Here is a 27,618-nt window from a genome sequence, read left to right as displayed (position 1 = left end):
GTGTCCATATAATTAGAGTTTTGATTATATTGTAATTGAAATAAGGTTTGGGTCAATTACAAGTACTAGGGCAAAATTATAATTATATTGGGATTAAGATTTTAGGTTTATCTATAAATTGTTTTTGTAGGATAACCTAAGTAAAAAAGCAAGCAAAATGTATGAGTTGGTGGGTGTAAGAGTGGTGTCAGGTTTTCTGAAATAATGAAACTTTTTTTCACTCTAGTAGACATAGGCAAGGTTTTGCCGAATCACGTTAAATTCTCTGTGTGTTTTGCTTGTGTTTCTTCTTCGTTTGTGATTGTGCATCCGTATCCTTAGCATATGGGACTCACAGTCACAAGGTCTGTTTATGTTATGAGGGGCAGTGTGAGTCCCACACTCATGTGAGCATGGGTGGAGGTGTAGGTTGGGGTGGAGAGGACTTGGACTTGTTCTAGTAGGCCTTGTCAATTTTGTTCGTGTGTGATGGTTACCTTCAACTTGGTTGGAAATTACTTTTTGGGTCATCATACATGGGCCTTCTCAGAATCTTTTTCATGGAAGAACTATGTGATTTTGCTCATCCTTTGCCATCATTGGACAAATTGGTTCTAGTCTTATAAAATTTCATTCGCTTACCATTGAAGGGTTGTTTAGTCGATAATGACCAGCATTTATTAGTGAAAAGGTCACATGTTTAGCACTCCTGATAGTACATGTAATAATCTCGGCCCGTTAGAAAATTGGAGCCCAAATCATCTACCCCGACAGAGAGCACTCTATGCTTCCCGACGGCTGTTGACCACGAAATAAGGAGGCCCATAGAATTAGGGTTATTTTTTTAAAAAAATATTTTATTATTTTTTACTTATAAGCCCCACATAATTTGTGGTTGTAAAGCAACACACTCAAAAAATTGCACCCTCTTATGTTTTTGTGTGGCAAAAAGATCTCAGGGATATTAACATGAACCATGGTTGTATTGACGTTGAGAATCTTAAGAATCATCCACCCATATGATTCAGAAAAGAAAAGATCCTCTGCCTGATCCTCGGCGTTCAAAAAGTAAAACGGTGAGAAAAGTCGCGGATCGATGAAACACGAAGAATAGTTTCTACGATTCTTTTCCTATTATGCCGAGAGCATATTCGTTCTGTTATCAGTAAAATGTGCCTTCAAAACTCCCAATTTCAATTTTCAATATGAAACTCCAATTGCGGAACAAACACGCCACTAGATAGATAGATAGAAGATAGATACACCTTTCAACTTTCTTTTATTTATTAGGGCAGTTAAAAAGAGTTTTGAGAGTCTGACTTTTTGACGGCACAAACAGAGCCTCTCTTTTGGTTTGGGTAATTGTGGCCCTTTCTTTCTTTCTTTCTGGTTAGTGCTGCCTCATTTATTAGAGAGTTGAGGTTTCAGAGCAACAACAAAACCATTCTATTGATCTTCTCTCTTTGTTTTTGTTATTCTTCTCGGCTTTCTCTAGGTATTCATTCATTCATTCCCCTTACAACAACAACGACAACAACAATGGCGGTCGAGGTTGTTATGAGACCCAAGACTAAGATCGTCTGTACGTTGGGTCCTGCTTCTCGATCCATCCCCATGGTCGAAAAGCTTCTCCAGGCCGGTATGAACGTCGCTCGCTTCAACTTCTCCCATGGATCTCATGAGTATCATCAGGAAACCCTGGACAATCTCAAGACAGCCATGGCAAACACTGGTATCTTATGTGCGGTTATGTTGGACACTAAGGTTTCATTCTCACCTCCGCGACATGGGGTTCATCTTTTTTATTGTTTCCCCTCCTTCTTATCTCTCTGTTTATTTTTGTCGCTGATGTTCTTGATTTATCGTTTTCGGGTTTTCAACGTTTCCTTTACTGGTTATTTTGTCCTCTGTTTTAGTTTTTTTTCTTTCTCGTGTGATCTTCTTCTATCTGTCATTGATGGCTATTTGTCCCGTTTCTCTCATTCTGATCCGTTCGTTTTTGTTGTGTTCCATTATTTGCTGTAAAAACATGATTTTGTGCCCTGCGAAACATACTTCCAAGGCTGTGTTTGGACTCTTTTGATCCCAAACAGCCGTGTGATCTGACTCATTTTATTTGCCTCCCCTGAATTGCCGATCCTTGTAAATAAATCCCAATTCAGGCCTTACGACCGTAAGATTTGAGATGCCCAATTAAGTTTGTAGCATCAGATTAATCTCCCATCTTTCTCTTGGCTGTTATGTCTAATTGATTTTCTTCTCCTTACAGATGTTCTAAAGTCTTTTACCTTATTAAACTACAGGGGCCAGAAATTCGTACTGGATTTTTGAAAGATGCCAAGCCCGTCAAACTAGAGAAGGGCCAAGAGATCACTATCTCCACGGATTATAGCATCAAGGGAGATGAGAACACGATCAGCATGAGTTACAAGAAATTAGCTGAGGATTTGAACCCTGGAAGTGTGATACTGTGTGCAGATGGCACAATCTCACTCACTGTCCTGTCTTGTGACAAGGATCAGGGTTTGGTGCGATGCCGCTGTGAGAATACTTCCCTTCTTGGTGAGAGGAAAAATGTAAATCTTCCAGGGGTTATTGTGGACCTTCCTACACTAACTGAGAAAGATACCGAGGACATATTGAAGTGGGGGATTCCAAACAAGATTGACATGATTGCTTTGTCCTTCGTCCGCAAGGGTTCAGACCTTGTGGAGGTTCGGAATCTACTTGGCGAGCATGCAAAGTCCATCCTTCTCATGTCAAAGGTTTGTGGGAGGTTCTTAAATCTCTTAGCATATGTTTTAAACAGGATATATAAAGTCGTAAATCACCATTTGACGGTCATCCTTAGGAGTTTTCTCAAAAATTAACCAGATTCAAATGGTTGTTTACACCCAATATGATGCCAGCCCTAAATTTATCAATAGCGTGGGACTTTTGACCCTTTCATAACTTTATATTTTACTGTGGCTGTGAAGCTGGTCTCAGTATCTCAGATCTTGATGATGATGCTTTTGATGTTTTTTCGTTTTGATGTCGTAGGTTGAAAATCAAGAAGGGGTGGCTAATTTTGATGACATATTGGCCAACTCAGATGCTTTCATGGTGGCACGAGGTGATCTAGGAATGGAAATTCCTATTGAAAAGATATTCTTAGCCCAGAAAGCAATGATCTACAAATGCAACATGCAAGGGAAGCCCGTTGTTACTGCGACTCAAATGTTGGAGTCCATGATCAAGTCCCCACGGCCTACAAGAGCCGAAGCCACTGATGTTGCTAATGCAGTGCTTGATGGCACAGACTGTGTTATGCTCAGTGGGGAAACAGCTGCTGGGGCTTATCCTGAACTTGCTGTGAGAACCATGGCCAAGATTTGCATAGAAGCTGAGAACTCCATTGATTATGGTATGGTGTTTAAACGGGCTATGGAATATGCACCAGTGCCCATGAGCCCATTGGAGAGCTTGGCATCTTCAGCAGTGCGGGCAGCCAACTCTACAAAAGCAACTCTAATTTTGGTTCTAACCAGGGGTGGCACCACTGCGAAGCTGGTGGCCAAGTACAGGCCTTCTATGCCAATCTTATCCGTGGTGGTTCCTGAGATAAAGACAGATACTTTTGATTGGTCAGTCAGTGATGAATATCCAGGAAGGCATAGTCTTATCTTCCGGGGTCTGGTGCCTGTTTTGACTGCTGGGTCTGCAAGGGCAACTGATGCGGAATCAACAGAGCAAGTGTTAGAGTTTGCACTTAAACATGCAGTTTCCAAGGGACTTTGCAAGGTTGGTGATCCAGTAGTTGCACTACACCGAATTGAATCCTCTTCCATAATCAAGATTGTGAATGTGAAGGGATGATTTTGGTTGGTGTCTTTCCTGTCATCTTCCATAATCAAGTTTGTGACTGAAGGGATGATTTTGGTTGCTGCCTTTCCTGGGACACGGGATACGTGAGTTGTGCTTATACTGGTTTTTATTTTTTCAAGGAATGTAATTGTTTTGGCGTAGTTCTGGTGAGAGCCCAAACTGTGATTTAAGTTTTTTATTAGTTATGTGTTTGTAACAACTCAAAGAACAGTGATTTTGATTCGTTGAAGAGCAGCACAATTTTGTGAAGATGACCCACTTTTTTTCTTGCATGTAAGGAAGCTTGCTTTCAAGTATTCTTGATCAGTTTGCCAATGAAAGAACTCTGACCCCCTAGGTGCAGATCTTACCAATATATCCTAAATGCCAAACTGCAAGGCTTACAGGGTATTTGATTGTGGAATGTTAGAGTTTTTAAGGGATAGCTATTGTACTTGTGCAATATGGTTGTCCGGTTTCCACATACTTCTGTTCATCAGACATGGTTAATGTTTGTGTTTTAACTTTTTCTTGGAAGTGGTTGTGCGCTTATCTTATTGGGTATAATTTTGATTCTGCTGCTCTGCTCTTCTCTTGTAAGTAGCCACATTGACATATAATCATCTTGTAGAATGATGAAAGAACATCTCATATTAATCTCTCTGGAAACCAATTCCACTATTGTTGAAATTGCAGATTGCTTCTGCATATAGGATACAAGAGTCTCAAGGAATGTAAAATTCATGATACCATGTTACTGGTCGGGATGTGCTAACCACTTTGGACTGAGTAATGTGAAGATCTACAGGTGTCACATTGAAACCGTGAACAATGTGATTTGACAAGAAGCCAAATGGGTGCTAACCCAGCTAGATCAACACGATACACATGAGCGACCTTCTTTGTATTGATATAGAAAGAAAAAAAAGTCGGTAAAAATAACAAAGATCACAAAGGTTGGACGATTGTGTGTTGTTGCTCTTGCCAATTAAGGGTAGTAACCAGTAACCACTCAATTTTTATAGTGTCCTTGTGTCATGCACGGTCTGACATGTCGCTTGGTGTCGCCATGTCGGTGCATGGCAACACCGGCGACACAGTTGACATGTCGGACAACTATTTTATTTCCTGTATTTCCATTTCTCTCCCTAACGGCCACGTTTCTCACCATCTGAGCTTTGGTTTCAATATATAAAATCCCTATTTTGCGTTCTACCTATTGCATACATTTTGATTCTTCTTCTTCTTCTTGCTTTACCTTGTTGAGCACTTGAGCTGTGTGAACGAAAAGCGAACTAAACCCAGAATCGAGATGTGTCATGTGTGGCGGTGTGATTATCTCCGATTTCATTCCGACCAGTCGCTCCAGGCGACTCACTGCTGCAGATTTACTTTGGGATCTTAACAGCAACTTAAACTCTGCCAACTACCATTCCAAGACTTTGCGATCCGAGGTTATCAACGTCAACTTTTCGATCGTTGGTGACATATCGCCGATAAAGTGTATGTGTTGTGTCGCTAGGGGGTTTCGTGTTGCCCCCAGTGACACCTCGATTTATCACCGTGTGTCAGCAATATATCGCCGACACACGGTACATTGGTGTCATGTCCCCACTTACTAGGATTAGTTGAGGCCCATGACACCTAAATCCAATTTGGTGATATGACAGTTACTTCTCTTTAATCATTCTTTCAAAATACAAGTAAAACATCATAATAATCACAATGAAAACATTAATATATTAAGAGATGATAAAAGCTCAAAAGAATAGATCATCTAATGACAACTATAACTTTGATTAAATTTACCATTAAGTACAATCATCCGTATTCCAAAATCACATCAACTACTAAAATGAACATTTACTATCTTATACAGACCTTTAAAATACTTAAATATAATGTCATTTACAAACTCTAATAGCTAGCATAATCAAAAGAAACCTTGGTTCTCTATCATGTGGAATGCTTGCCTTTACCTTTGTCCTTTGGTTGTCTATCTATACATAGTAATGGGGTATGACCTACACTAGCCCCGTGAATATTATAAAACAATCATACTACATACAAAAATAAAACATAGCATGCATGTATCCAAAGATAAATATTAATTCTCTTATAAATATATACTAGTGAGAACTGCACGTGCAAATGCACATGACCGGACATGTAGGGAAAGAAGGGAAATGTCTTGAAAATCAACTTTTAGTTGTATTGTATTCTATTTACATTGGTACTTGGGTTTGTATACAAAGAGTTACATTTTTACTTTGCTCAATACTAATTTTAGTTGAGACACATCCTTCTTAGTACCAAAATTTGGAGCCTTAATCTAGTTGTTCCATTGAAACAAAATGATCCAAGCAATGAAAACTTAAGTAAGCATTCAGAATTTGGAAGATGACAATACATAAGAAAACAATGAATTAGTGAAGATTTAAAGAGAAAGAAGTGAACCTTTATAGTGAAATCTACAAGAACTTCATTTCTAATGCCTTGCTCTATGCAAAGCTGTTTCTTTAGCGACATTCATCTTTGATGACCCATTAGAGAAACCCTCATCACCAAACAATCATTCACATCGTTATTCTTGAATCTGAGAGCGTGGCAGAGATGAGAGTGAGGCTTACGTGGTGATGAATGGATGGAAAAGAAAGATATGTGTTACTGAGCACCCACTTAAGATACGATAGCTTACAGTGAATAACTACAGCGATTTGAAACTCCAAAAAGAAAACGTGACTTACTACTCACTAATAAGTAGTCGGGCCATTCTTTAAAACATCAAATAATTTAATTGAATGCAAAGTAGTATTCATATTAACAAGTTTTCATAGATATATACCACTGAATGCAAAGTACTATTCATCGTTTTCTCACAATCTGTTCAACTAACAAGTTTTCATATTTCATCCCATAAAAAATGATTAAAAAAAGTTCATATTTCATAGTTTATGAAATCAAAATCAAAAGTCATCATAACAGATCCGAAAGGATCAAAGACCCATTTGGGTTTTGGTCGAATGTCCAACTGTCGAAAACAACAGAAATTTTCATCTTTATGCTTCACATCAATTATTCTTCCGGTTTGTCAAATCAATACCATTTGGTACAAGGAGACAAGCAGATGCTCATTCAGGAATCAATTGTCCAGTGTTTTACCCTAGAAAAATTGTCAGGTAATGAAACCATTCCGGAGCAGCCTCATGGATTTAGCACAATTGCTGCTTCTTAAAGTGAACAATTTTCACCGGTCAATCCAGATAATCATCTGCTGCTACATCTTTTTGAGAATAACTTCCATTTTGTTTCGGTCAATGCATCCTTTCCGAGGAATCAACTCTAGAAAATTAGGACTGATACACAAATCGGCTCCAGCAAATAACCTTTTCCAGTTTTTTTGGTATATAATTTTAACAGGGCAGTTCAAGCCTAATCTGATGTAATAATAGGAAACCAACTTAAGATCACATTGAATCTCTGGAATCTGCCCAAAGGACACACATCAGGATCTACATAGAATACATAACAAGGTAAAATTACAGTAAAGAAGATCACACTTACGTAAAGGAAGGAAGGATTATGACCATGTACAGAAAAAGAGAGAGCTAAGTCAAGAAGGATTAAGGAAAAGATTATAATATATGTTACATAAAAACAACTCTTCAATCGTCATCTGCGCGAGGAGCACTTTGGGAACCCCCACTGGAAGATGAAGATGACTGTGTAGAAGCATTAGCACCACTCTGAGATCCTGATAAAGAAAACAACCCATTGAAAGGCCATGGAATGGGAACCCAAAACCTTCTCCCATTCCCATTCCCATTCCCATTCCCCCCATTCCCCCCATTCCCATTTCCACGTTCATTTCCCCGTTCACTTCCTTCTTCACTTCCTTCTTCACTTCGATCCCTGGTGGCATGGCTGCTGCCGCGATCGCGATCGCGATCTCGAAGGTGATCGCCTTCCACCCTGCTCTCCCTACTATTCCTAGACACATCTGAATCAAGCTTGGATTCATCAGCCGGCATCTGGAACCTACAAACTGGGCAAGAACTATGAAGCTCCAGCCAAGGCAGAATACAGTCACTATGAAAGCTATGCTTACATGGCATCTCCTTGGCTTCAGTGCCTGCTTCAAAATCCTCTAAACATACCGAACACTGAATGTTCTCCATAATTTTCACAGTGGGCATGGCTTCAACTGCTTCTTTTTTTGCAGGAGGGGTTCCATATCTATTGGGATCATTCTCTGCCAAATGCTGCAATAATAGATCCAAACCAGGTCCAATGAAGTAGTCACCCAAAGAACCAGGAGTGGTCTGACTTCGGTTGTCAGATTGGTTCAGGTCGAAGGAGCCCTGCAGAATTACTGCCTGGTTAAAAGGATTAATCAGAATAACACGCTCATGATCCCTCTCTCTATCCCTACTCCTTTCTGAGATATCTGATTCAGATGCTATGCCAGCATGAAGACTCTGAAGCAATTGGAGAATGGCAGCCGGGCTTCTCCTCCTCCTACGGATGGCTTCCAAGTCTCTCTCTTGTTCCAACTCTCTCGACTCACCATCGGGATATTCTCTGCTCAATCTTCGAAGACGAGAACCACCACCCATCATTTCGAGCAGGATCGGACCCCAAAGAGACAGTGCTCGCTCAGAAGCCTGATCAGCATTGCTCTCGTGTTCATTGCTGCTACCCATTTCTTCCACGAAACCGCTTTCGCAGAATGGGCATTTGATCTCAATTTCCATTACGGGATTCACAATTTCAGAGCATCTGTGACACCAATACCTTGTATCCAGAGGTTCCCCCATCTCTGACTTCGTTCCTCTGCAACTTTTGACAACCAAAGCAAAGAAGCAAAAACTCAGAACACCATAGCAATGAAATTCCTCAAACCCTAATTGAAGATTATACCCTCCAAGCGATATATCTCATCACTCGGGCAAAGATCAACGAAAAGAATGCAAAGCTGAGATAATCAACTTATTTTAATAAATATAAAAATCTACCAACGAATTTCTGCATGTTCAAACCCATCAAAAATGAAAATCCACGGTTGACTAGCCAAAGCGCAGCAGGAACAAAAATTACAGGAGAAAGAAAAGTGAAACAAGAGAGACTACGATCATCCAGAGACAAAACTCAAAAATTTACAACTTAAAAAAAAAAAAAAACCTAAAACTTAAGGTGATGTCTTTACTTTCCTGCAATTCCACAAGCAATCGAAACATACACAAAATAAATAAATCAAAGAAAAAGGAAGAGGAAGCGATTAAAGTTTGGAAACAGAAGAACCATAACCATGAATGATACCAACAGATGAAGACATAAATAACAATAAAAATAAATATTGCCTACCAAAAATAGAGATCGGAAAGGAAATTTGAATTTTGGGAAAAGCAAGGAGGCCCAAGGATGAATTGAAGAAAATCCAACACCAACTGCAGGAGTCCAAAATGCAAAACAGGCCGAGCTAAATTGAAGAAATGTGTATGCGCCCTCGAGAATTACAAAAAGAGAAAAGATTTAAATGATTGAGGGGAAACCCATAAAAAGAAGAATCTAGAGGAATAGGAAGATCAAATTGACACGCAATTTATGTTCCAGAAGGACCAGAACATTAGATAAAATAAAATTTTAAATCTGAAAAACAAAAAATAACGGAGACATATATAAAAAAGAAACTTTTAAATAAGATCTAGGATGATCACAGCTAGAACTTGAGAAAAATTACTCACCGTTGTAGGTTGTAACAGAGAGAGGCTTGCTTATGATTCTGCAGATTTGGTGAAAGACAAAAGAAATCGCACAGAACACACACAGACAACCGCGTCTTCCTTCCCTCTTTTTCTTTTCCTCTTTTTTTTTTTTTTTTTTTTTTTTTTTATTATATATATATCCGATCAGTGCCGGTTGTCGTTTTTTTGAGTAGTTTTAAATAAATAAATGGGAACTAGTATTAGATAGATAGAGAATCTATTAATTCGTTGAGAGACGCTTTCGACGCTGTCAGCGTGTGAATTCCACCCCACCAGTGGTGTGGTTGGAAATTCATGTGAAAGTTCTCATTCTCATGATCTCATCAGCACAACATTTTTTTTTTTCTTCGTTAATCCATCGCCACAACAATTGGTTTCATAAATAAACGTGGATACGCGTCGAATTTTAATTTTATGTGAAGGAGGGATGGCAAATCCTATTGTCCAGTTCAAGCCGGCGATCCACTTCCACTTATCCACACGTCGGCTCTGCGTAAGAATCTATATTCTATATATAATATATATACAAACTTTTGAAAAGATCTATCAGAGCCCCATGAGGCCTTACTGGCGTCTATAGAGGATTTTAGCCATATCTCTCCACAGGCATCGAGGATGAATATGTCAAAGTTTGGAGTGCCCCCCAAGGGGTGGAAGATTATCGACCTATTAGTTTGTGCAATCCAAGCTCTAAGGTATGGTCATCTCCAAATCTTTGGTGAACCGTCTCAAACATGTTATCCCACAGGTGGTCTTTTTCAGAAAATTGGTTTTGTCAAAGGACGGCGTTTTTAACATAATATTTTGATAGTTCATGAGATCATTTCAAAATTGAATCGTCATAAGAAGAGAAAGACTGGACTTATTAACATTAATATGAGTAATCATTTCAAAGGATTGAATGAAGTTTCCTTAAACAAGCTCTCATCACCTATGGCTTACATATGAGTAAAGCATATGGATTGGGTTGAATGAATCTTCCTTAAGCAAGTTCTGAGCACCATAGCTCTCAAAGTCAATGGATTGAGTGGATAATCTTTTGTGTGCAATCTGTGACAATTTTTATCCTTCTCGGGGCTTAGACAAGGGGACCCATTATCTTCATACATGTTCATCCTTTGTGCTGAGCTATTAACTTTGCATTTGGAAATAACAGTCTCTCAAGGGAAACTTAAAGGCATTTCTTTAGCTCAAGGAGGTGAACGGATATCACATCTGGCTTTTGCTAATGATTTAATATTGTTTGGTCAACCAAAAAATCTGAGGCTCGTAATTTTAACAGAATCATTCAAGAATATTGTATTCATTTGGATAAAAAAAAATGAATGTACATAAAACAAGGGCGCATTACAGTACAAGTACCTTAGCAAGTATGAAGTGGGCTTTAGCCACTCTCTTCAAAAACACTGTAAGTTTTTTATTTATTTATTTTTATTTTTCCTCTTCTCTAGTAAGATAGAGCATTTGTAATTTTTTTTTCACTCTCTAGTGAGATAATCATTTTCATGCATTCAAAATATTTATATACTTTCAATGCAGGGTTGGTAGAATGATAAGATCCATACTTCATAGTAGAGAATGGTCATGGATTCGACTTTTGCAGATGACAAAGCTCCCCCCGAGGTTATAATTGAGGTGTGTATAAACTGGCCCAGATGAACTTCAGATACCCCAAAAAAATATATTTATATATTTAAGCGTGATCACCATATTTTACCACCAAAAAAAAATGAAATTGTGTGAATGCTATGGTGTTCTGAGTGTAGTGAATGCTATTCTTTTCACAAACCTGCATACCTAAATCATTTTTTTAAATTCCAACCATCCAACAAATCAGAAATTTTTAAAGTTACTTTTTCATTACATGAAAATAAAACTAGGAAGATTTGTCAACGCAGAGTTGTTCTAGTGGTGAATCCAACACCTCTTAATGAATCAGTTGTGGGTTCAACTCTTGCTAAGGCATATTAATATCCCAAAAATAAAAAAGGAAAGATTTTTTCTATTTTATTTCATGTTTTATTTTTCTTTCTTCCTCTTTTATAAAAAGTTTTTAGTTTCTACCTTTTTAGGATTCCACTAAATGTAATTAGATGTACTTATTTATTTTGTATTCCTCAATCTTTTGAATATCATAATCCATTAAAAGTACATATTTTTTTAAAATTTCTTTCTCTTTTACAAGAATCCACAAAACTAAAATGAAAATATAATTTAAAAGTAAAAAACCAATAAAAAAAAAAAAGAGGGGAAACGAGAAAAAAACACATTACTGAACATAATAGACTATTATAGAAATATATGAAGACAAATATCGATTAAAAAAATTGTCATAATCAACTAAAGAGACAAAACTAGAGAGAAAATTGATCATTTTAAAATATCGGACAAAAAAAAAGTACGAGTTCACTTTTTTAGAGTAATCTAAGGTGAAATTTCTGAAAGAGAAATAAGAAAAAATAAAAAAATAATTAAAAGGCAGTGGTAGAAATTTTTGCCTTGAAAATATCCTGAATTTTCTTATGAGGAAGTGATCCATCTTAACATTCTCCCACTCTCATGCATCTCTCTACTCCAAAAATAAAAAAAAATGGGGGACAAGCGTAAGAAACCCTAGGATAGAATTCAGATGCCACCCTTTGCCCTCCGTTCTATAAGCTTGTTTATATGTGCTTCGACTGAATGGGATATGTTAAAGTTGTTAGCTTCTATATACATGAGATGAGGTATCTGAGGACTTTTTTTTAATGGCAGTGGCATCACTCACTGCCACATGAAATCATGATTCATAAGCCTCAATCAAATGGAACTAATAAACTGAAATTTCACTACAATTTGCAAACTGATCCCACTGCAATACATTCGTCAGCCAAGTAGGACCCCAATTCAGACATGCTCCATGGGCTGCGAGCGGTGGCAATCTGTGGAACCAATCACAATGTAGAATAAATGGAACAAATACATTTCTCCAAGTCCCCCCCTTCAATCAGAAACATGTCTCAATTCAACTATGGAAATTGAATCATCATCCATCAAGTCGGTCTCTTCCTGTCTAATTTCCAGTGAACATCAGGCATCCCACTATCCCACCACTCTACACAAGAGTTCCTTTACTTGGAACGCATTTAAGCCATCACAATACAGCAGCAGGACAGTCCAGTATGGAGATCCAGTTTTCGGCTTAGCTCCAAAGTCCAAACAAAGTCAATGTAATCTGTGTGGCTACCCAAGGCCACCATCGTCACCCATGTGCACAGAAATGGCAGACAAGATTTGATTTACCAATGGAGAACATAAGTTACCATCACTAACAGAGAATCCCTGATACTGGCATATTCTTGGTGAACAAAAAGAAGCATGGCTATCACTATGTTGGATAATAAGGTATCAAAACATTCGGTATCATGGAAAAGAATAGTGCAGAATTGGTAACTGTACACAACCCACTTCTGTACTGTACCTGAACCCCATCTGAAAGTTGAAATGAACAAAAATTGGATATGAACTAATCATCAATACATGCCAACAAGTTACAACTTTACCACCGATGTACTCCAACTGTAGGATATCAAAAATGTGGCTCTATGGCTGGTTTAGTGCACTCTCTTCCTGCATGTGTGACATCAAGATGCAAAAGCATTGATAAGAATAAAGACAAAGTGCCAGTACTTTCAGTACAGCAGAGACTATCTAAAGACTGAAATCACTGGGAAATTAGGATGTTGTGCTTCCAAAACTTCTGATATTCTGTTATTGCTATGGACAAGAACCTACTACATATTTGGTGTTCAGCACAGAAACTGCTGGGTGACTTACCTAGGCACCTATCCTTGTTTAATGTCTTTAATCAAGAGGATGATTGCTTCCAGTACCAAAACAGGATCCCTGAAAGCCTTGTGCCAACATACCTTCAAACAATTGAATCCCTTTGGCAAAAAATAAAATGTTCCAACTAACTCAATTACAAGTTTACAAGGGGCACTGCATTTTGTTCTTCAACATGAAGAGTCAAATGCAAGTAAGTCTCCTGTTTCCAAGCATTAAAATAACATTTATCTTGAATAATGTGACTCTATCAAGACAAAGGAATCCTGTATTTCATCTGGTAAGATCATCAACTAAATCCTAGGAAAGAAGTCATTGTTCCCACCGGTGGTTACATAACCTTGGAAATGAAAATATTTCAGTGGATATTACCCTCTAATAGAGCAACTTAAATCAAAGATTTATGCTTTGCTGCATATTTTGCATTTAATTTTATCAACACAAGATGAATTCATTATATTTATTCAAGACATACTTCCAATTGCAAATCACGCAGCATTTTATGTTCAAATATTGCAGTACTTAATAGGGCAAGTATCAAACAGACAAGACATTGATTGTCACTTACATCAACAACCAGAAAAGATTTGCCAATACATGGCTTCAATTGTAAAGCATCAGCAGCTGATGTGGAACCATCATCGTCAATGCTATCCTTATGGCCCTGCAAAAGAAATTTCCCCTAAGAAACAGAATGTAATTATCAAAATCTTAAATAATAAGACTGTGCAGGAACACCAATAAACAAAGGGTGCACATCAGGTCTATTTTCTAAAAAGCATTTATGGACAATTAGATACAGTCAATTCTTATTTTTGGAGAGGGGAATCTGAATCTTGGATGAAAATCTAATTATATTGGTATTTTATGTCTTGGTAATGTACGTGTGGTTTTCTTTCTTTTTTTCCTTTTTTTTTTTTCTTTTGGGGGGGGGGGGGGGGGGGTTGCGAAGTAGCCTAAAATGAACGCCCTCACAAATGGCCTTTCAAATTGTGTCAGAAATTTGAATCACGTTTCAGAAAATCCCATGCAGAAGGCACATGCCTTTTATAACTTTGTGGCCTTACTGAGAATATCAATAAATAAAAGAACCTTTTATTGCACATAGCAAGGTACACCACCCATCACAGGATCAAAAAAAGGGTAAAGATTTAAACACTCTCATGACCCCTGGAAATAAAAATAGAAAGATAAAAGGTTGTCCATTGTTGTCATAATCAGGGGGAGTGAAGCAGCCTAAAACAAATGTCCTTACAAATGGCCTTTCAAATCGTGTCAGAAATTTGAATCACGTTTCAGAAAATCCCATGAAGAAGGCACATGCCTTTTATAACTCTGTGGCCTTATTGAGAATATCAATAAATAAATGAACCTTTTATGACACATAGCAAGGTATACCACCCATCACAGGATCAAAAAAAGGGTAAAGCTTTAAACATTCTCATGACCACTGGAAAATAAAAATAGAAAGATAAAAGGTTGTCCATTGTTGTCATACTCAGGGGGAGCGAAGTAGCCTAAAACGAATGTCATTACAAACGGCCTTTCAAATTGTGTCAGAAATTTGAATCATGTTTCAGAAAATCCCATGCAGAAGGCACATGCCTTTTATAACTCTGTGGCCTTATTGAGAATATCAATAAATAAATGATCCTTTTATGACACATAGCAAGGTACACCACCCATCACAGGATCAAAAAGAGGGTAAAGCCTCTCATGACCCCTGGAAAATAAAAATAGAAAGATAAAAGGTTGTCCATTGTTGTCGTAATCAGGCTGATAGTATTCTCATTGATTAAGAGATACTGACAGTGAAAGAATAAAAAAATTGACGCTTAAAAACTCTAATACTGCATTAACCTAGTCTTTAAGTTTCTTGCACAGGTTTGAATTTAGTGACCCCTGGAAGATTCACCAGAATATTCCAAAATAAAACTCTGTGATGTATCCAGCCCTCAGCCACCCCCAAAAGAGCCAAGAAAGGACCCAAGCCCATCCGGAATAGGGCCCAAACCGAATCTGACCAAGGGGCAAAATGGCCATTTTCACCCCTTGGATCAAGTCTATGTCAGTAGGGTTGATCTTAGAACAATTTCTGATTTTTAATTCTGTTTTTATTTTTTTTAATTTGGAGTCTTTGATGTTGAGTCATGTTGATATTTGGGTATTAGTTGGAGTTGTTGGTAGGTGAAGATATGGTTACTAATTTTTAGGAGTCTTATCTTTAAGGGAGTTTGTTATGAGTTTGCAGTCAGTTATAGGAAGTCTTATTTGACAAGTAACAAAAGTCGATTATAGTAGGCTATAAATAGCCTAGTCTTATTGTAATTTGGCAGATTTGATGATTAATGAATTGATTGAGTGAAAACTTGGCTTGAGAAGTCGTAGGATCCCTGGGAGGGTGACCTGCGGCTGGGTTTGAGTTATTGTTTCTGCAAAGTTCAAGTTGTTTCTTCTTCTTCCAGCACTCAAGCAACAATCACAGCAATCTTTCTCAAGATTCAAGTGAGTACAGCCCCTTCACCTTCAAGTTCCCACAGTTCCAGCCCCTTTCCCAAACACTAGGAACCATTCCTCTTCTCCTTCTTCTTCCCACATTTTCAGATCCCAAGCCAACTAGGACTCCCTCATTCCTGCCCCAAAACACCCCATTATACCCTTCCAAGAGTCACCCAAGCCTGCTGACAAGGATCTAATCTTATTTTCTGGAAACCTGCCTTGGTTAGAGACTCCTAAAAATTCTGCACTTCATCTTCAACCTTGGGAATTGCAGAATTTGGAATTTCTGAGTTCTTAACCCTCTAAACTGGTTCAAGCTGTTGAAGTATCATTAGGAAACAGTTCTGAAACTCAATAGCAACCACCCCAATCCATCCCCAACCCAACCAGACCCTAGTCTTGACCTAGAATTCAAATTTTGAATTCTTAATTTGAATTTTCTTAAATTTCAGACCTGTTTTCAGCATCACAGCAACCTTTTAGGCCCTTTAAAACCCTAGCCGAAACACCTAGAAGCCCTAATCAGTGCTGGTTCTTATTTAAGAGAATCCTGGATATCCAACCCTAAACTCTGGGACTTCTGACCCACTCTGTAGGAAAGCTGACATCAGCAGTAGAGACTGCTGGAGTTATTATATAAAAAAATCTCAGTTGTGGTCAATCATCTTCCATTTTCTCTCTTTTCCTAGGAGCTTAGTCCCCTCTATTACCTGCTACAAGGAAAATCTTGTTCTACTTTGCATAGATCAAATGACCAAATTACTGTTGTATTTTAGTAAATGATAGCGATCCCGATAATGGCCTATGGCAGACAAATGACAAAGAGAACAAATAAAGGAAGAATTCTATGGTTCTCCACAAATTGAAAGATATTTTACCTGATATCCATATTCTTGAGTATCTTCAAAGAGAGATGAATAATAAGCAGGGTCATAAATAGAACCTCCTAATGTATCCTCAGTATCAGAGGTCTGCCTAGCCATAGCATTGGCAGATGGACTCAAAAAACTATTCCTCAAATCAAAATCTGCTTCTTGAGAAGCTACAGATGAAACCCCCAATCTGTACATCTGTATCCATAAGAATGAAGATGCCAACCTCACAGAAAACCCAACTATTTGCATGGAGAGTGCAAGTTTCACTGAAAAGATAAAGAAGGCTCCATACGACTTAGGAGAAATGTTCCTGCACAAAGGGGAAAAGATAAAACAGCTGAAGGGTTTTACTATAGAATAAATAACATAATAACTGGACGGAAGAAAAAGAAGATGATTAATATGAAGATAGTGACGTTTTAGCATTTTAACAATCAATTACTCTTACAGTCCAAGGAGGGGGAAAAACTCACTACCAAAGGCAGCAAAAACATTAACCAGTGATCAAGCATATACTGCACCATTTAGCGATATTGACATAGAATACTAACCCAAGTAATGCCCAACCATTGTTTCTCAAACCATATAAAAAACTGGTCCATTCAGAGCAACTAGCAGCAGTTTAATAACAACTAAACTGACTTAAGTTATTATGAGTTTCTTATACAACAACAACTTAGTCTTATCCCAACTATGGGTCAACTACAGGATCCTTTCTCTTCAATCAGCTCTATTAAGATCATGCTTTAAAAGGATCCTTCTCCCCATCCCCTCCCTAGTTTTTAATCCAACCCTTAGGCCTAACCATCACCCTTAAACCCTAGAAAGGTTGAATCCATTCTTCTTCCCCTAAACCTTTACCCCATATCCTTTTTTATTTTTCTGGAATTATCAGACTTCTCAAAACACCAAAAATTCAAGGTTGGACCTACAGCAATCTAACCGTTAGATCTGTCCCAAACTTCTACAATGGATGATTAGCAGCATTTAGGGTTTTATGGCTTGCAGCAATTGGAATTAGGGTTTTATGACTTGCGACAATGGGGGATTAGGGTTTTAGGCTTGCAGCTAGGGTTTGGGTTCTTAGAGTAGGCCTACGGTTGAAGAAGATTAAAGAAAAACTGCTTTCCAGATGTTTACTGCTTGAAACTTGCTTTCTTTTATTTCGTTTCTTTCAATCTTGACTGATCTTGGTTGGCAAGGTGGAGGGATCAATACAGGGTCGAGGGAAGGCTAATGGTGGCAACCAAAGGCTGTAGGGGTGGCCTAGGTGTCAAATCCTTCTGTGCTTTAGGATTTAGAATAGAGGAAAAGCAAGGTTTTACGGTTTTTCAGGTTTGGAAACTTCCAGAAATCTGCCACAGGTAAGGGAGAAGAGAGGAAGGGCTGGGGAGAACTTAGGCTTGGGTTTGGAGGAACACTGTTAACTTGATGTTCTTGAAGGAGAAGGGGAAGATTGACTTGCTGCTGCAGTTGATGATCAAGAATCAATCAAAATATGGCTCCCAAGATGCCGTAGGGTTCCCCTCAATGGAACCCTACTCGGTACCTCCTTGGCTAGAAATGCTCAGCAATTTTATTTATCAAAAACTGATCTGCTACATCTCTGAGCCTTGAATTTGCAGCCAACAATAAAGGCTCCAAGTAGAATTTGATACTGGGGACTTCTACATCTAGAAAGATCTAAGACTCGGACTTGACTTCTTAACTCTTAATTGCAATTACAATCTGAAAATAGAAGACTACTAATAATTTAGGTAGGACTCTTTTCATTAGAAAGAATCCAACTAAATAAGACTAAAGAAATTAATTTTAAGAAAAAGACGCAAAAGCTTGGTGGTGGCTATGGCTTCTTGCGGCTTTTGTTGTTGGGGGGGGGGTTTGAAGTTTATATCAATTCTCTCCCTCTTGAAGACATTCATCTCCTGTGAATGGGTGATTGCCATGTACCTTCCACATAAATCAGGTCATCTTCATGAATCCATCTACTTTCACTGACTGGCTTACACTTCCACTTGACAAGGAATGCATGATACCCTGGCCCCTTGCAAGCAGTCTTGTGCATGTCATCAAGGATTTCTTCAATGGAATCTAGTCAGAGGGAGTACGTTGAGGTAGTCATAACATATGCTCTGTATCACCTTCATCTGAATGATGTCCTATGTATAGATGTAGATCAGCTAAATTAAAGATGTTGCTAATACCAGTATCTAGTGGTAGCTCTAGCACATAAGATTGGGTCCCACTCCGTTAAGACCGTTGTGCAGCCCCATTTTTATGGAGTGGAGCTTGGTGTTGACTCTTGACAAGTGTCCTTCTAGATGAACTTGAACCCCAACCATATCTCATTGTTTGAATTCCACTGACCTCCTATACCTATTTGCATTGGCCTTATATATATCTCTGTGTTTAGGGCTATCCTTCTTCTAACATCTGCATGTACTTCTGTGGTATGCCATAGGTCTCATCTGCTTCAATACTGATTTCTAACTATCCCAAGAGTGGGCCTTGGCCAACAGGTTTTTGTGGTTGAATATCCAATTGTGCTTCAAATGGGGTTCTTCCTGTAGTTTTGTTAATTGAGCTATTGTAGGCAAACTCTACTATGTCTAGAATAGTAGGCCAAGTCTTCTCATAATCTCCCACCAGGCTCCTAATAGGTTTCCCAGGGTTCTATTAACAACCTCAATCTGACAATCAGTTTAAGGGTGGGAGGATGTGGAGAACAGTGACTTAATATTGGTCATTAACCATCAAGTCTTCCAGAAGTAACTCATAAACTTGACATCCCTATTTGATATAATGGAATGGGGCAACCCATGGATCCTTGCTATCTCCCTGAAAAAGAGTTTGGCTATGTGTTGGCATCGTAGGTTTTTTGATAAGGGATGAAGTAGGCCATTTTGGTGAACCTGTCAACTACCACAAAAATAGTCATACTTTCCCTAGGTGAGATGCGGAGTTGGAACAAAACCCATACTTGAATCCTTCCAGGTTTAGTGGGGGCTAGATAAGGGAGAATATAACCTAGTACTCCAAGTCCCTCTAGTAGCTAGTTGCCATACTCTACACATGTTGACAAGGCCAATAATACTTCTCCACATCTTTGCAGACAAGGCCAATAATACTTCTCCGTTACTTGGGCAGTGGTTTTTGCTACTCCAAGTCCTCCACTGTGTAATTCTCTAATAAGATGTCGTCATAGGTAGGTGTTTGGGATGCATACTTGTGTTAGCTCTGCATATAGTGATGTAAACAAATAGTCGAAATTCCAAAGTCGATTCGTATTCATATCTGTTTAAGAGCATCCAAATTCGGATAACCTGATTAATAATCGGATTTGAATTCTAATAGGCTAATTTTAAGTCGGATATTATCTAATTGAAGGATACTATTTGTATCAGATTAAAGTTTAATTTTAGAGAATACATCATTCTCCCTTCATTAATAGCAACTAATTACATTAAACTACCAATAGTTACTCTAATCGAATGTCGGATATTTTTATCCATCCGATTATTTCGAATTTAGATCGAATATTATTCGAAAATCCAATTAACTAAACAAATTCGAATTCGGTTATCAATATACATATCCGACAGATATCGGATTCAAATTCAGATAACGTGTTTAATAATCGGATTCGGATTCAGATATTACCATATTCAAGCCGAATGCGATCTGTTTACATCCCTATTTGCATATAAGGTTCCAAAGCCTCCGTCACTTAGGGACTCATGGATGATCTATTGGATACAAGAAGCTTCTAGGGATGTTACTGTTATAGTCATATTTTCCTACTGAGGGCATCTGCAACTTTATTTTCTTTCCCTGCCTTGTACTACAGGATGAAAGTGAACTCCTGAATGTAACCCACTCACTTGGTAATGCTTATGAGTAAGAGTTCTTTGAGTGTGGAGGTGCTTAAGTGCTTCATAGTCTGAAAAAAGTATAAATTCCCTCCTCACCAAATATGTCTCCAATATCTCAGTACTTGGACTACAACATATAACTCCAGATCATAAGTCGAATATCTAGTTTTAGCCTCGTTCATGTTTCCCTGTAAAAGGGAATAGGATGTTCTTGTTGCATCAAAACTCCACCAATTCCCATGTGAGAAGCATCTATAGCAACCATGAACATTTAGTCAAAGTCTGAGAGTCATAATATAGGGGCCTTTGTCATCTTTTTCTTGATTGCATTGAATGCTTCAGTTGCCAATGAGGTCCACTCGAACTTCCCTTTAATAATTTTGGTACAGTCTATCAAGAGAACCATTATTGTAATGCAATCTTTGATGAATCTTCAATAGAATGAAGCAAGTCCATTGAAACTTTCGACTTCAGTAATGTTAATGGGAAGGGGGCACTCCAAAAATGCACCTAACCTTTTCTGGATCAGCTTCTACTCCTTTTGCAAAGATGATAAACCCTAAGATATGACCTTGGGCATCATAAAGGTACACTTTTTGAGGTTTAAGAACATTTTCTCTTTCCATAGAATCTCCATAACTTGCCGAAGATGCATGAAGTGTTCTTGTGGATCTTTGCAATACACCAAGATATTACCAAAATAAATAACCAGAAATTTCCCATAGAAAGGTTTGAGTACTTGGGTCATCACTCTCATGAAAGTGCTAGGTGCATTAGTCAACCCAAAGGGCATAACCTTCCATTCAAATAGTCCACCTCGCGTTTTGAAAGTTGTCTTCCACTCATCACCAAGCCTGATATGAATTTGATGGTACCCACTTTTGAGATCTAACTTGGAAAAAATCAAAGCTCCTGATAACATGTCCAACATATCATCGAGTCTAGGAGTGAGAAACCTGCATTTGACAACAATTTCGTTGATGGCTCTACCATCCACACACATCCTCTAGGATCCATCTTTATTTGGGGTCAATAGTGTTGGCATAGCACATGGACTAAGGCTCTCTGCAATATAGCCCTTCTTGAGAAGCTCTTCCACCTGACTTCGCAATCCTCATGCTCTGCTAGACTTATCCTATAAACTAGCATGTTGGGGAGGAAGATCCAAGCACTAGATCTACAGCATGTTGTATATCAAAGGTGATAATCCACTGGGTAGCTCTTCTAGTATCAAGTCTAAGAATTCTTTGAGAAGTTCCTAGGCTTAGGGTGGTGGTTCTACTTTAGGTTAGGGAGTCTCTAATTTGGTAATTAGGGCTAACATCACATTGTGCTCCTCTTTCGGGCCGTCAACTTCTTTGGTAAGAACAACCAAGGGTTGCGGCTGGGTGTTGGGCTCCTCCTGATATGATTTATTGACTTGTCTTTTCCCAATCTCCTCTTGGAGATTTAGGGGGAGGAGTACAATTTTCTTTCCTTTATGGTTGAACTTACAAATATTCTCCTTGCCCAAAGGAGTCACATTATTACCAAACAACCATGGTCTCCCTAGGATTATATCTATCAACTTCAAGGGAACTACATCACACAAAATTTATTCATAATAGAATGGAGACTAATGGGGAAAAGACACCTGAATTTTACCTTGACAAAATCATTGTTGAGGAGACCCACTCAATATGGGTTGGGATGTTCTTCCATTGGAAGCTTGGCTTTCTAGATACAAAGGTCAGATGCAACATTAGAATTGCATCCACTGTCAACTGTGGTTTTAGTTGTGGATCCACCTGGTCTCAATATGGTGTGGAATATACAACTTCTCCTCTTATCCTCCTCTTCAATTTCAGTCACAAGAATTTTGGTAAGAAGGTTCATTAAGGGACCATATTCGGAGTAGCCTTCAAAATTGGGGTTTCCTGCTAATTCATCCATGAGTTTGATACCAAATTGATGTAAAAAAAGGAGGGGAAAGGCTATTTTTTTCTGCTGTGGATGATTGGCAGCAATGTCTAGGGTTTTATGGGTTGCAGCAACGGGGAATTAGGTTTTATGACTTGCGACAATGAGCGATTAGGGTTTTAGGCTTGCAACTAGGATTTAGGCTCTTTGAATAGGCCTAGGGTTGAAGGAGTTTAAAGAAAAATTGCTGTCCAGAGGTTTACTGCTTGAATCTTGCTTTCTTTTATTCTTTTTCTTTCAATCTTGACTGATCTTGAATTCTTCAAATTAGGGTTACGGTTCCACTAGGTGTAGGGATCAATTCTAGGGTTAACAATGTGAGGGAAAGCAAATGGTGGCAACCGAAGCTTGTAGGGGTGGTCTAGGTGTCAATCCTTCTGTGGTTTGGAGTTTAGAATAGATGGGCAGCAAGGTTTTAGGGTTTGCAGGTTTGGAAACTTCCAGAAATCTGCTGCAGGTAAGGGAGAAGAGAGGGAGGGCTGAGGAGCACTTAGGGCTTTGGGTTGGGGTTTGGGGTTGAGGGAATACTGCTTACTTGCTGTTCTTGAAGGAGAAGAGGAAGACTGAGTTGCTGCTGCAGTTGATGATCAAGAATCACTCAAAAGATTGCTCCCAAGATGCCACAGGGTTCCACTCAATGGAACCCCACTCGATACCTCCTTGGCTAGAAATTCTCGGTAATTTTACCCATCAAAAACTGATCTGTTTCATCCCTGGGCCTTGAATTTATAGCCAACAATAAAGAATCCAAGTAGAACTCGAAACTAGAAGGTTCTGCTTCTAGAAAGATCTAAGACTTAGACTTGAACTCTTAGCTCCTAATTGCAATTACAATCTGAAAATAAAACACAATTAATAACTTAGGTAGGACTTTTTTAATTATAAAGAATCCAACTAAATAAGACTACAAAAAATAATTTTAAGACTAGGGTTGGACTTGGGTTTGGAAAAACCCGGCCATGGCCTTGTTTCACCTCTAATGGATTGTAAACCAACAAACTCTGTTAGTTACTAAGCAAAATCACAAGTTGGGAGAAAACTATGGTCCACCTGTCATTGGTGCAGGAAGTACCAGAGATTAATGAGAATGTTAATATATATCTCTCTCACCCAAAGTTCACCTACACAGATGGGTTGGTAAGCCAACTCATGCATGCACCTAAGAGTAGGAAATGGACGTTGTACATCGTGTCCTTGAGTACTTGAAGCTCATCCCAAGAGCAGGGCTATTAAATGCTAGGCAGAACCATTTGAAGATGTGACGTAACATCAATAAACTGATCCAATGGGCTCTGGTCCAAACCCAAAAAGAACCGACCCAACAAGGGTTGGAGTTAGTTAATTAGTATTTTACTTTCAGTCTTTAAATTATTTAATTTTGTTGAGAGAGTTAGAGTTTGGTATGAACTTAGTTTTCGAGTTTCATATTTCAACTAGGATTTGCGCTCCCTCCCCCCCCCCCTTTAGATACATGCTTGTAACACCCAACTGTGAATAGAATGAACTCTCAGATAGGTGTTATTTGAGAATCACATTTTGAGGTTTCTTTCCCTATCTCTACTTTTTCCCTTCTTCTTCTGCCTAAACTTCAAGTTCTACTGCTGTCACAGCCCACCACAGCAGCCCATTCCTAAGGTCTGCATCAAGATAAAAAGGTTGCACTCATGCTTGTTGGACTTGCTCAGTTTCTAAGAAACACTCTACATCAGGCTATTGCACATTAGGTGGTGGTTACATGGAGGGGCAAAAAACCATCTGGGAATGTATGACATTTTGTCTCCAGCTTAAAGGGGAGTGTTGGAGATTATGTAGTAATGGCATTTTGGACACGGGGTTATCACCTTAGTATTAAAGGCCGTAGGCAATGCACAAGGCCCCTGTAACAAGCTTGTGTTAAGTTTTTTATAATTTTTATCTTTACCTCCATAGGGAGGCGTATGTAATTTCTCTTATCTAGCATAATTAAAACTCACTCCACAAGTTTGCACTCTTCAACCTACAAAGTTTGCCCTTATCTACTCTTCCCCCCCCCCCCCCCCCCCCCCCCACAAGTTTTGACTCATGTACCTCTCTCTCTCTCTCTATGAGTTCAGAATAAAAACTAGAAACAAAGCCAGATTAGTGGCTCAAGGTTTCAACCAAGAAAAAGGCAGAACTATGAAGAAACTTTACCTCTGTTGTTAGAATTGACGCCATTAGGATGACTTAGGATGATTTTGGCCTCTGTATGTTTCAAACAGTTCAAATATCTTCCAGGGTTTAGGAACCATACCCTTCAAGACCATGTATTTTTTAACGCACTTGATAACGCCTTCTATGGATTGAATCAAGAGCTTGATATGAAAGACTTTGCTAGTTTCTAGTTGAAAAGGGACTTTTTAATGGAAAAGGCAGGCATCAATATCTTTGCTGTGACTAAAGGGAAAGACATGCTTAAAGTACAAATCTGTGGACAGTATGCTACCAAAAAAATGAAATTTGTCAAGATTTTTCTAAGCTAAAGCAAGATACATTTGAAATGAGCATATAGAGGAAGACTCAATCATCCCTGGCTTTCACATCAAGTAAATGGAAGGGCTCTTCATCAACAAAGCCAAAAACAAAAACGAGAGTGTAACCAAGCCCTTAAGAAGCTGCTTATGGTTCCTCTTTAAGACGTGAAACCCACAACCAAGCAAAGAGTAGTCTAATTTCTATGGAAGAGGAATTCAAGTTTTAAGCCATGTCTGCGTGCTCAGCTCCTATTGATCGAGTGCAACTCTCGGAATTGCATAGATATCTAAAAGCAGGACAGTTTTTATGGCTTAGCAATTGTACATGTAATCCAATAGCACTACTGTTTCACTCACACCCCATATGTGAATGTATTTTCTTGCACTCACAAAAAACAAACCAAACCTCCACCTTCCACCTTCCACCCACACATGCATAAAGTCATGCTCGATTCAAGCATGCTAACCATGACCAACCAATATGCAGAAGGCTGTTGGGCTGGCTAAGTGCACTAAATCAGACCTTCCAACTCACTGATCATAAAAAAAAAAGAAATCCAGAATTTGAAACTTCATACTCTGCATACACAACTGAGAATCCTTACATACTTTGCCTTCACCAAAAAAACAGAAAGATAAACTTTCTTGGAAGTGTTCTTCAATCTATCTAATAGACCAGGATTTCCATGCAACCCTAAACTCATTACGTGGAGGACTTTTGATGAGTTTATTGCTTCCTAACGTCATCACAGACATTGTGGGCAATATTGCTTGATAAAACACTGTTTAAAGTCTTCGAAGACTGAAACACATCAATTAATTGACTATACACTGGCTGAAAGATGGAAAGAGAGACAAGATATTGATAACGTACCATATCTGGTCGGAGAAGAGAATGAACCATGAGATATCAAGCAGGATGGCACCGCAAAGAAGAACAGCATATGTCCGACCAAGGCTTTGGCTGCTACTTTCAATGGCAACAAGGGCAAACAATGCTATCGCCAAATTAATCAGCAGCACGCCATTGTACAATGCGCCGAGAGATCCAACCAACGCACAAGCGATCTAAGATACACAGACAAAGAATCCCCAACTTCAATCCACAAACAATAAGAGAAATTCTTCAAGAAACAAAGCAGCAGAACCCCGGGAACAAGAATTTCAAATCTGGTCATGCATACCGATTAAAAAGAGAGAAACAGACATTAATTTGAAATCAAAATGGATGCCTGGGGTCAGTGTGGGGGAGATCACCATGAAAAATAATAAAGAATATGCTATGCAGAATCCCAAAAATTCATCGATTAGAAGGAAAAACAAAGGAAAAGCAGTAACTGGACATCTTTCTGAGGAAAAGAATGGAGCATACCTGAATATAGATGAGAATAACAGCAACTGCTTGAATCTTATCGTAATCCCGCAACCAAGATCGAATCCGTGTTCGGAAGGAAGAACAGAGCATCATAAACGGTAAACTGATTCTCCACCAAGAGAATCAACGAAAAAGAGAAGCCAGACTGGAAATTGACTCTTCTGCTACATTTTGCAGCCAATACAAACAATGAGATTTTTGAAACGTCGAGGGAGAGAGAGATGCAGGAGACTGTCTGCCTTTCTGGATTCTGCTGCTCTTGGTTGTTATTATTCTTGATCTTTTTCTCAGAATAGTGCATTTAATTCGATTTTCTTTTTCATGGCCCTTTTAATATTTTTCTCACTTTCAGTTTCGTTCGACACAGCGAGCAAAACAGCATGTGCAACTACCTTTCACGGGATCTCAGATTGTCCGGTAACAACCCCCCACCCCCAGGGGGCAAAGGCAAACAAGAGCATAAGTGCATAGCGTGACATTTGACTCCCGATGATGAGGTCAGTTTTCCTAGATTATCACTTTTCTCCTCTCAATCCTCATTACTTCTTAACCCCCAAAAAGAAATTCCTCGTTTAGTTCAATTTTAATTTAAAACAAACACGAATTATCTAAATTTAAAAAAATAAAAAATAAACAAAAATTAGGCCACATCATTCCTGTAAGTTTAATATGATCCATGATGGTGTGAATGGGTTTTTGGCGCATTAGCTTCTTATTTAAAGACAGTGAGACGAAGGAAGTCTCATATTCAAGTATTTGTTCCTCATCCCACTGTCCTAATTCTTACCCAAAAAAAAATAAAAATCCCACTGTCCTAGTATAATCTATTATACTTGGTATTAATTTATGGTATTTTACGTTCTTTTGATGTGTTTGGCTTCTGTTTTTAATCTTATGGATTCAAAGACTGTCAAAGCACTCAGTGACTCCTTTGAATTGAGCAATAAAATGGCCAAAAAGGTTTCAAATATTGGTTAGGTCATAGGAATTGGCTTTTGTTATCTTCCATCTATATTAGGTTATATAATATTTTTCATTTTGACATAACAAACATATTTTTTATTCCATAATTTATTCTGGACAAAAATCACCAAGTTATTTTCCATTTTTTATGACAAATGAATTATTTTA

At 38.5% G+C, this 27,618-nt stretch overlaps 3 protein-coding genes across 6 annotated transcripts; 1 reads left to right on the top strand and 2 right to left on the bottom strand.

The window, feature by feature from the left end:
* The first annotated feature begins 1,193 nt into the window (after window positions 1-1,193).
* Window positions 1,194-4,406, top strand: LOC149001273 (Pyruvate kinase family protein). 2 transcript variants are annotated; one of them, XM_089137958.1, is made up of 4 exons: window positions 1,194-1,337; window positions 1,475-1,743; window positions 2,283-2,744; window positions 3,022-4,406. In XM_089137958.1, the coding sequence occupies exons 2-4, from the start codon at window positions 1,519-1,521 to the stop codon at window positions 3,835-3,837; spliced, it is 1,503 nt and encodes a 500-aa protein (XP_088994084.1). In that variant the 5' UTR covers window positions 1,194-1,337; window positions 1,475-1,518; the 3' UTR covers window positions 3,838-4,406. The 2 variants fall into 2 exon arrangements, with proteins under 2 accessions (XP_088994084.1, XP_088994083.1); XM_089137957.1 differs by having other exon boundaries at window positions 1,194-1,368.
* A 2,459-nt stretch (window positions 4,407-6,865) lies between these two features.
* Window positions 6,866-9,718, bottom strand: LOC149001272 (E3 ubiquitin-protein ligase SIRP1-like). Of its 3 annotated transcripts, none has more exons than XM_089138456.1 (2): window positions 9,570-9,718; window positions 6,866-8,658 (listed from the first exon to the last, which is right to left on the bottom strand). In XM_089138456.1, the coding sequence occupies exon 2, from the start codon at window positions 8,640-8,642 to the stop codon at window positions 7,491-7,493; it is 1,152 nt and encodes a 383-aa protein (XP_088994582.1). In that variant the 5' UTR covers window positions 8,643-8,658; window positions 9,570-9,718; the 3' UTR covers window positions 6,866-7,490. The 3 variants fall into 3 exon arrangements, with proteins under 3 accessions (XP_088994582.1, XP_088994581.1, XP_088994580.1); XM_089138455.1 differs by lacking the exon at window positions 9,570-9,718 and adding an exon at window positions 9,190-9,559 and having other exon boundaries at window positions 6,866-8,664; XM_089138454.1 differs by having other exon boundaries at window positions 6,867-8,664; window positions 9,570-9,717.
* A 2,079-nt stretch (window positions 9,719-11,797) lies between these two features.
* Window positions 11,798-26,946, bottom strand: LOC149001271 (uncharacterized). Its single transcript, XM_089137953.1, has 5 exons — window positions 26,485-26,946; window positions 25,987-26,180; window positions 16,793-17,099; window positions 13,984-14,079; window positions 11,798-13,199 (listed from the first exon to the last, which is right to left on the bottom strand). The coding sequence occupies exons 1-5, from the start codon at window positions 26,578-26,580 to the stop codon at window positions 13,173-13,175; spliced, it is 720 nt and encodes a 239-aa protein (XP_088994079.1). The 5' UTR covers window positions 26,581-26,946; the 3' UTR covers window positions 11,798-13,172.
* Window positions 26,947-27,618: the final 672 nt, after the last annotated feature.

This window comes from Hakea prostrata, chromosome 10 (genome assembly GCF_041222555.1).
Source record: "Hakea prostrata isolate BN-2017 chromosome 10, UWA_Hpros_2, whole genome shotgun sequence".
NCBI classification, from domain to species: domain Eukaryota; kingdom Viridiplantae; phylum Streptophyta; class Magnoliopsida; order Proteales; family Proteaceae; genus Hakea; species Hakea prostrata.
Note: the sequence above shows the minus strand (reverse complement) of the source record. Positions and strands in the feature narration are given on the sequence as shown.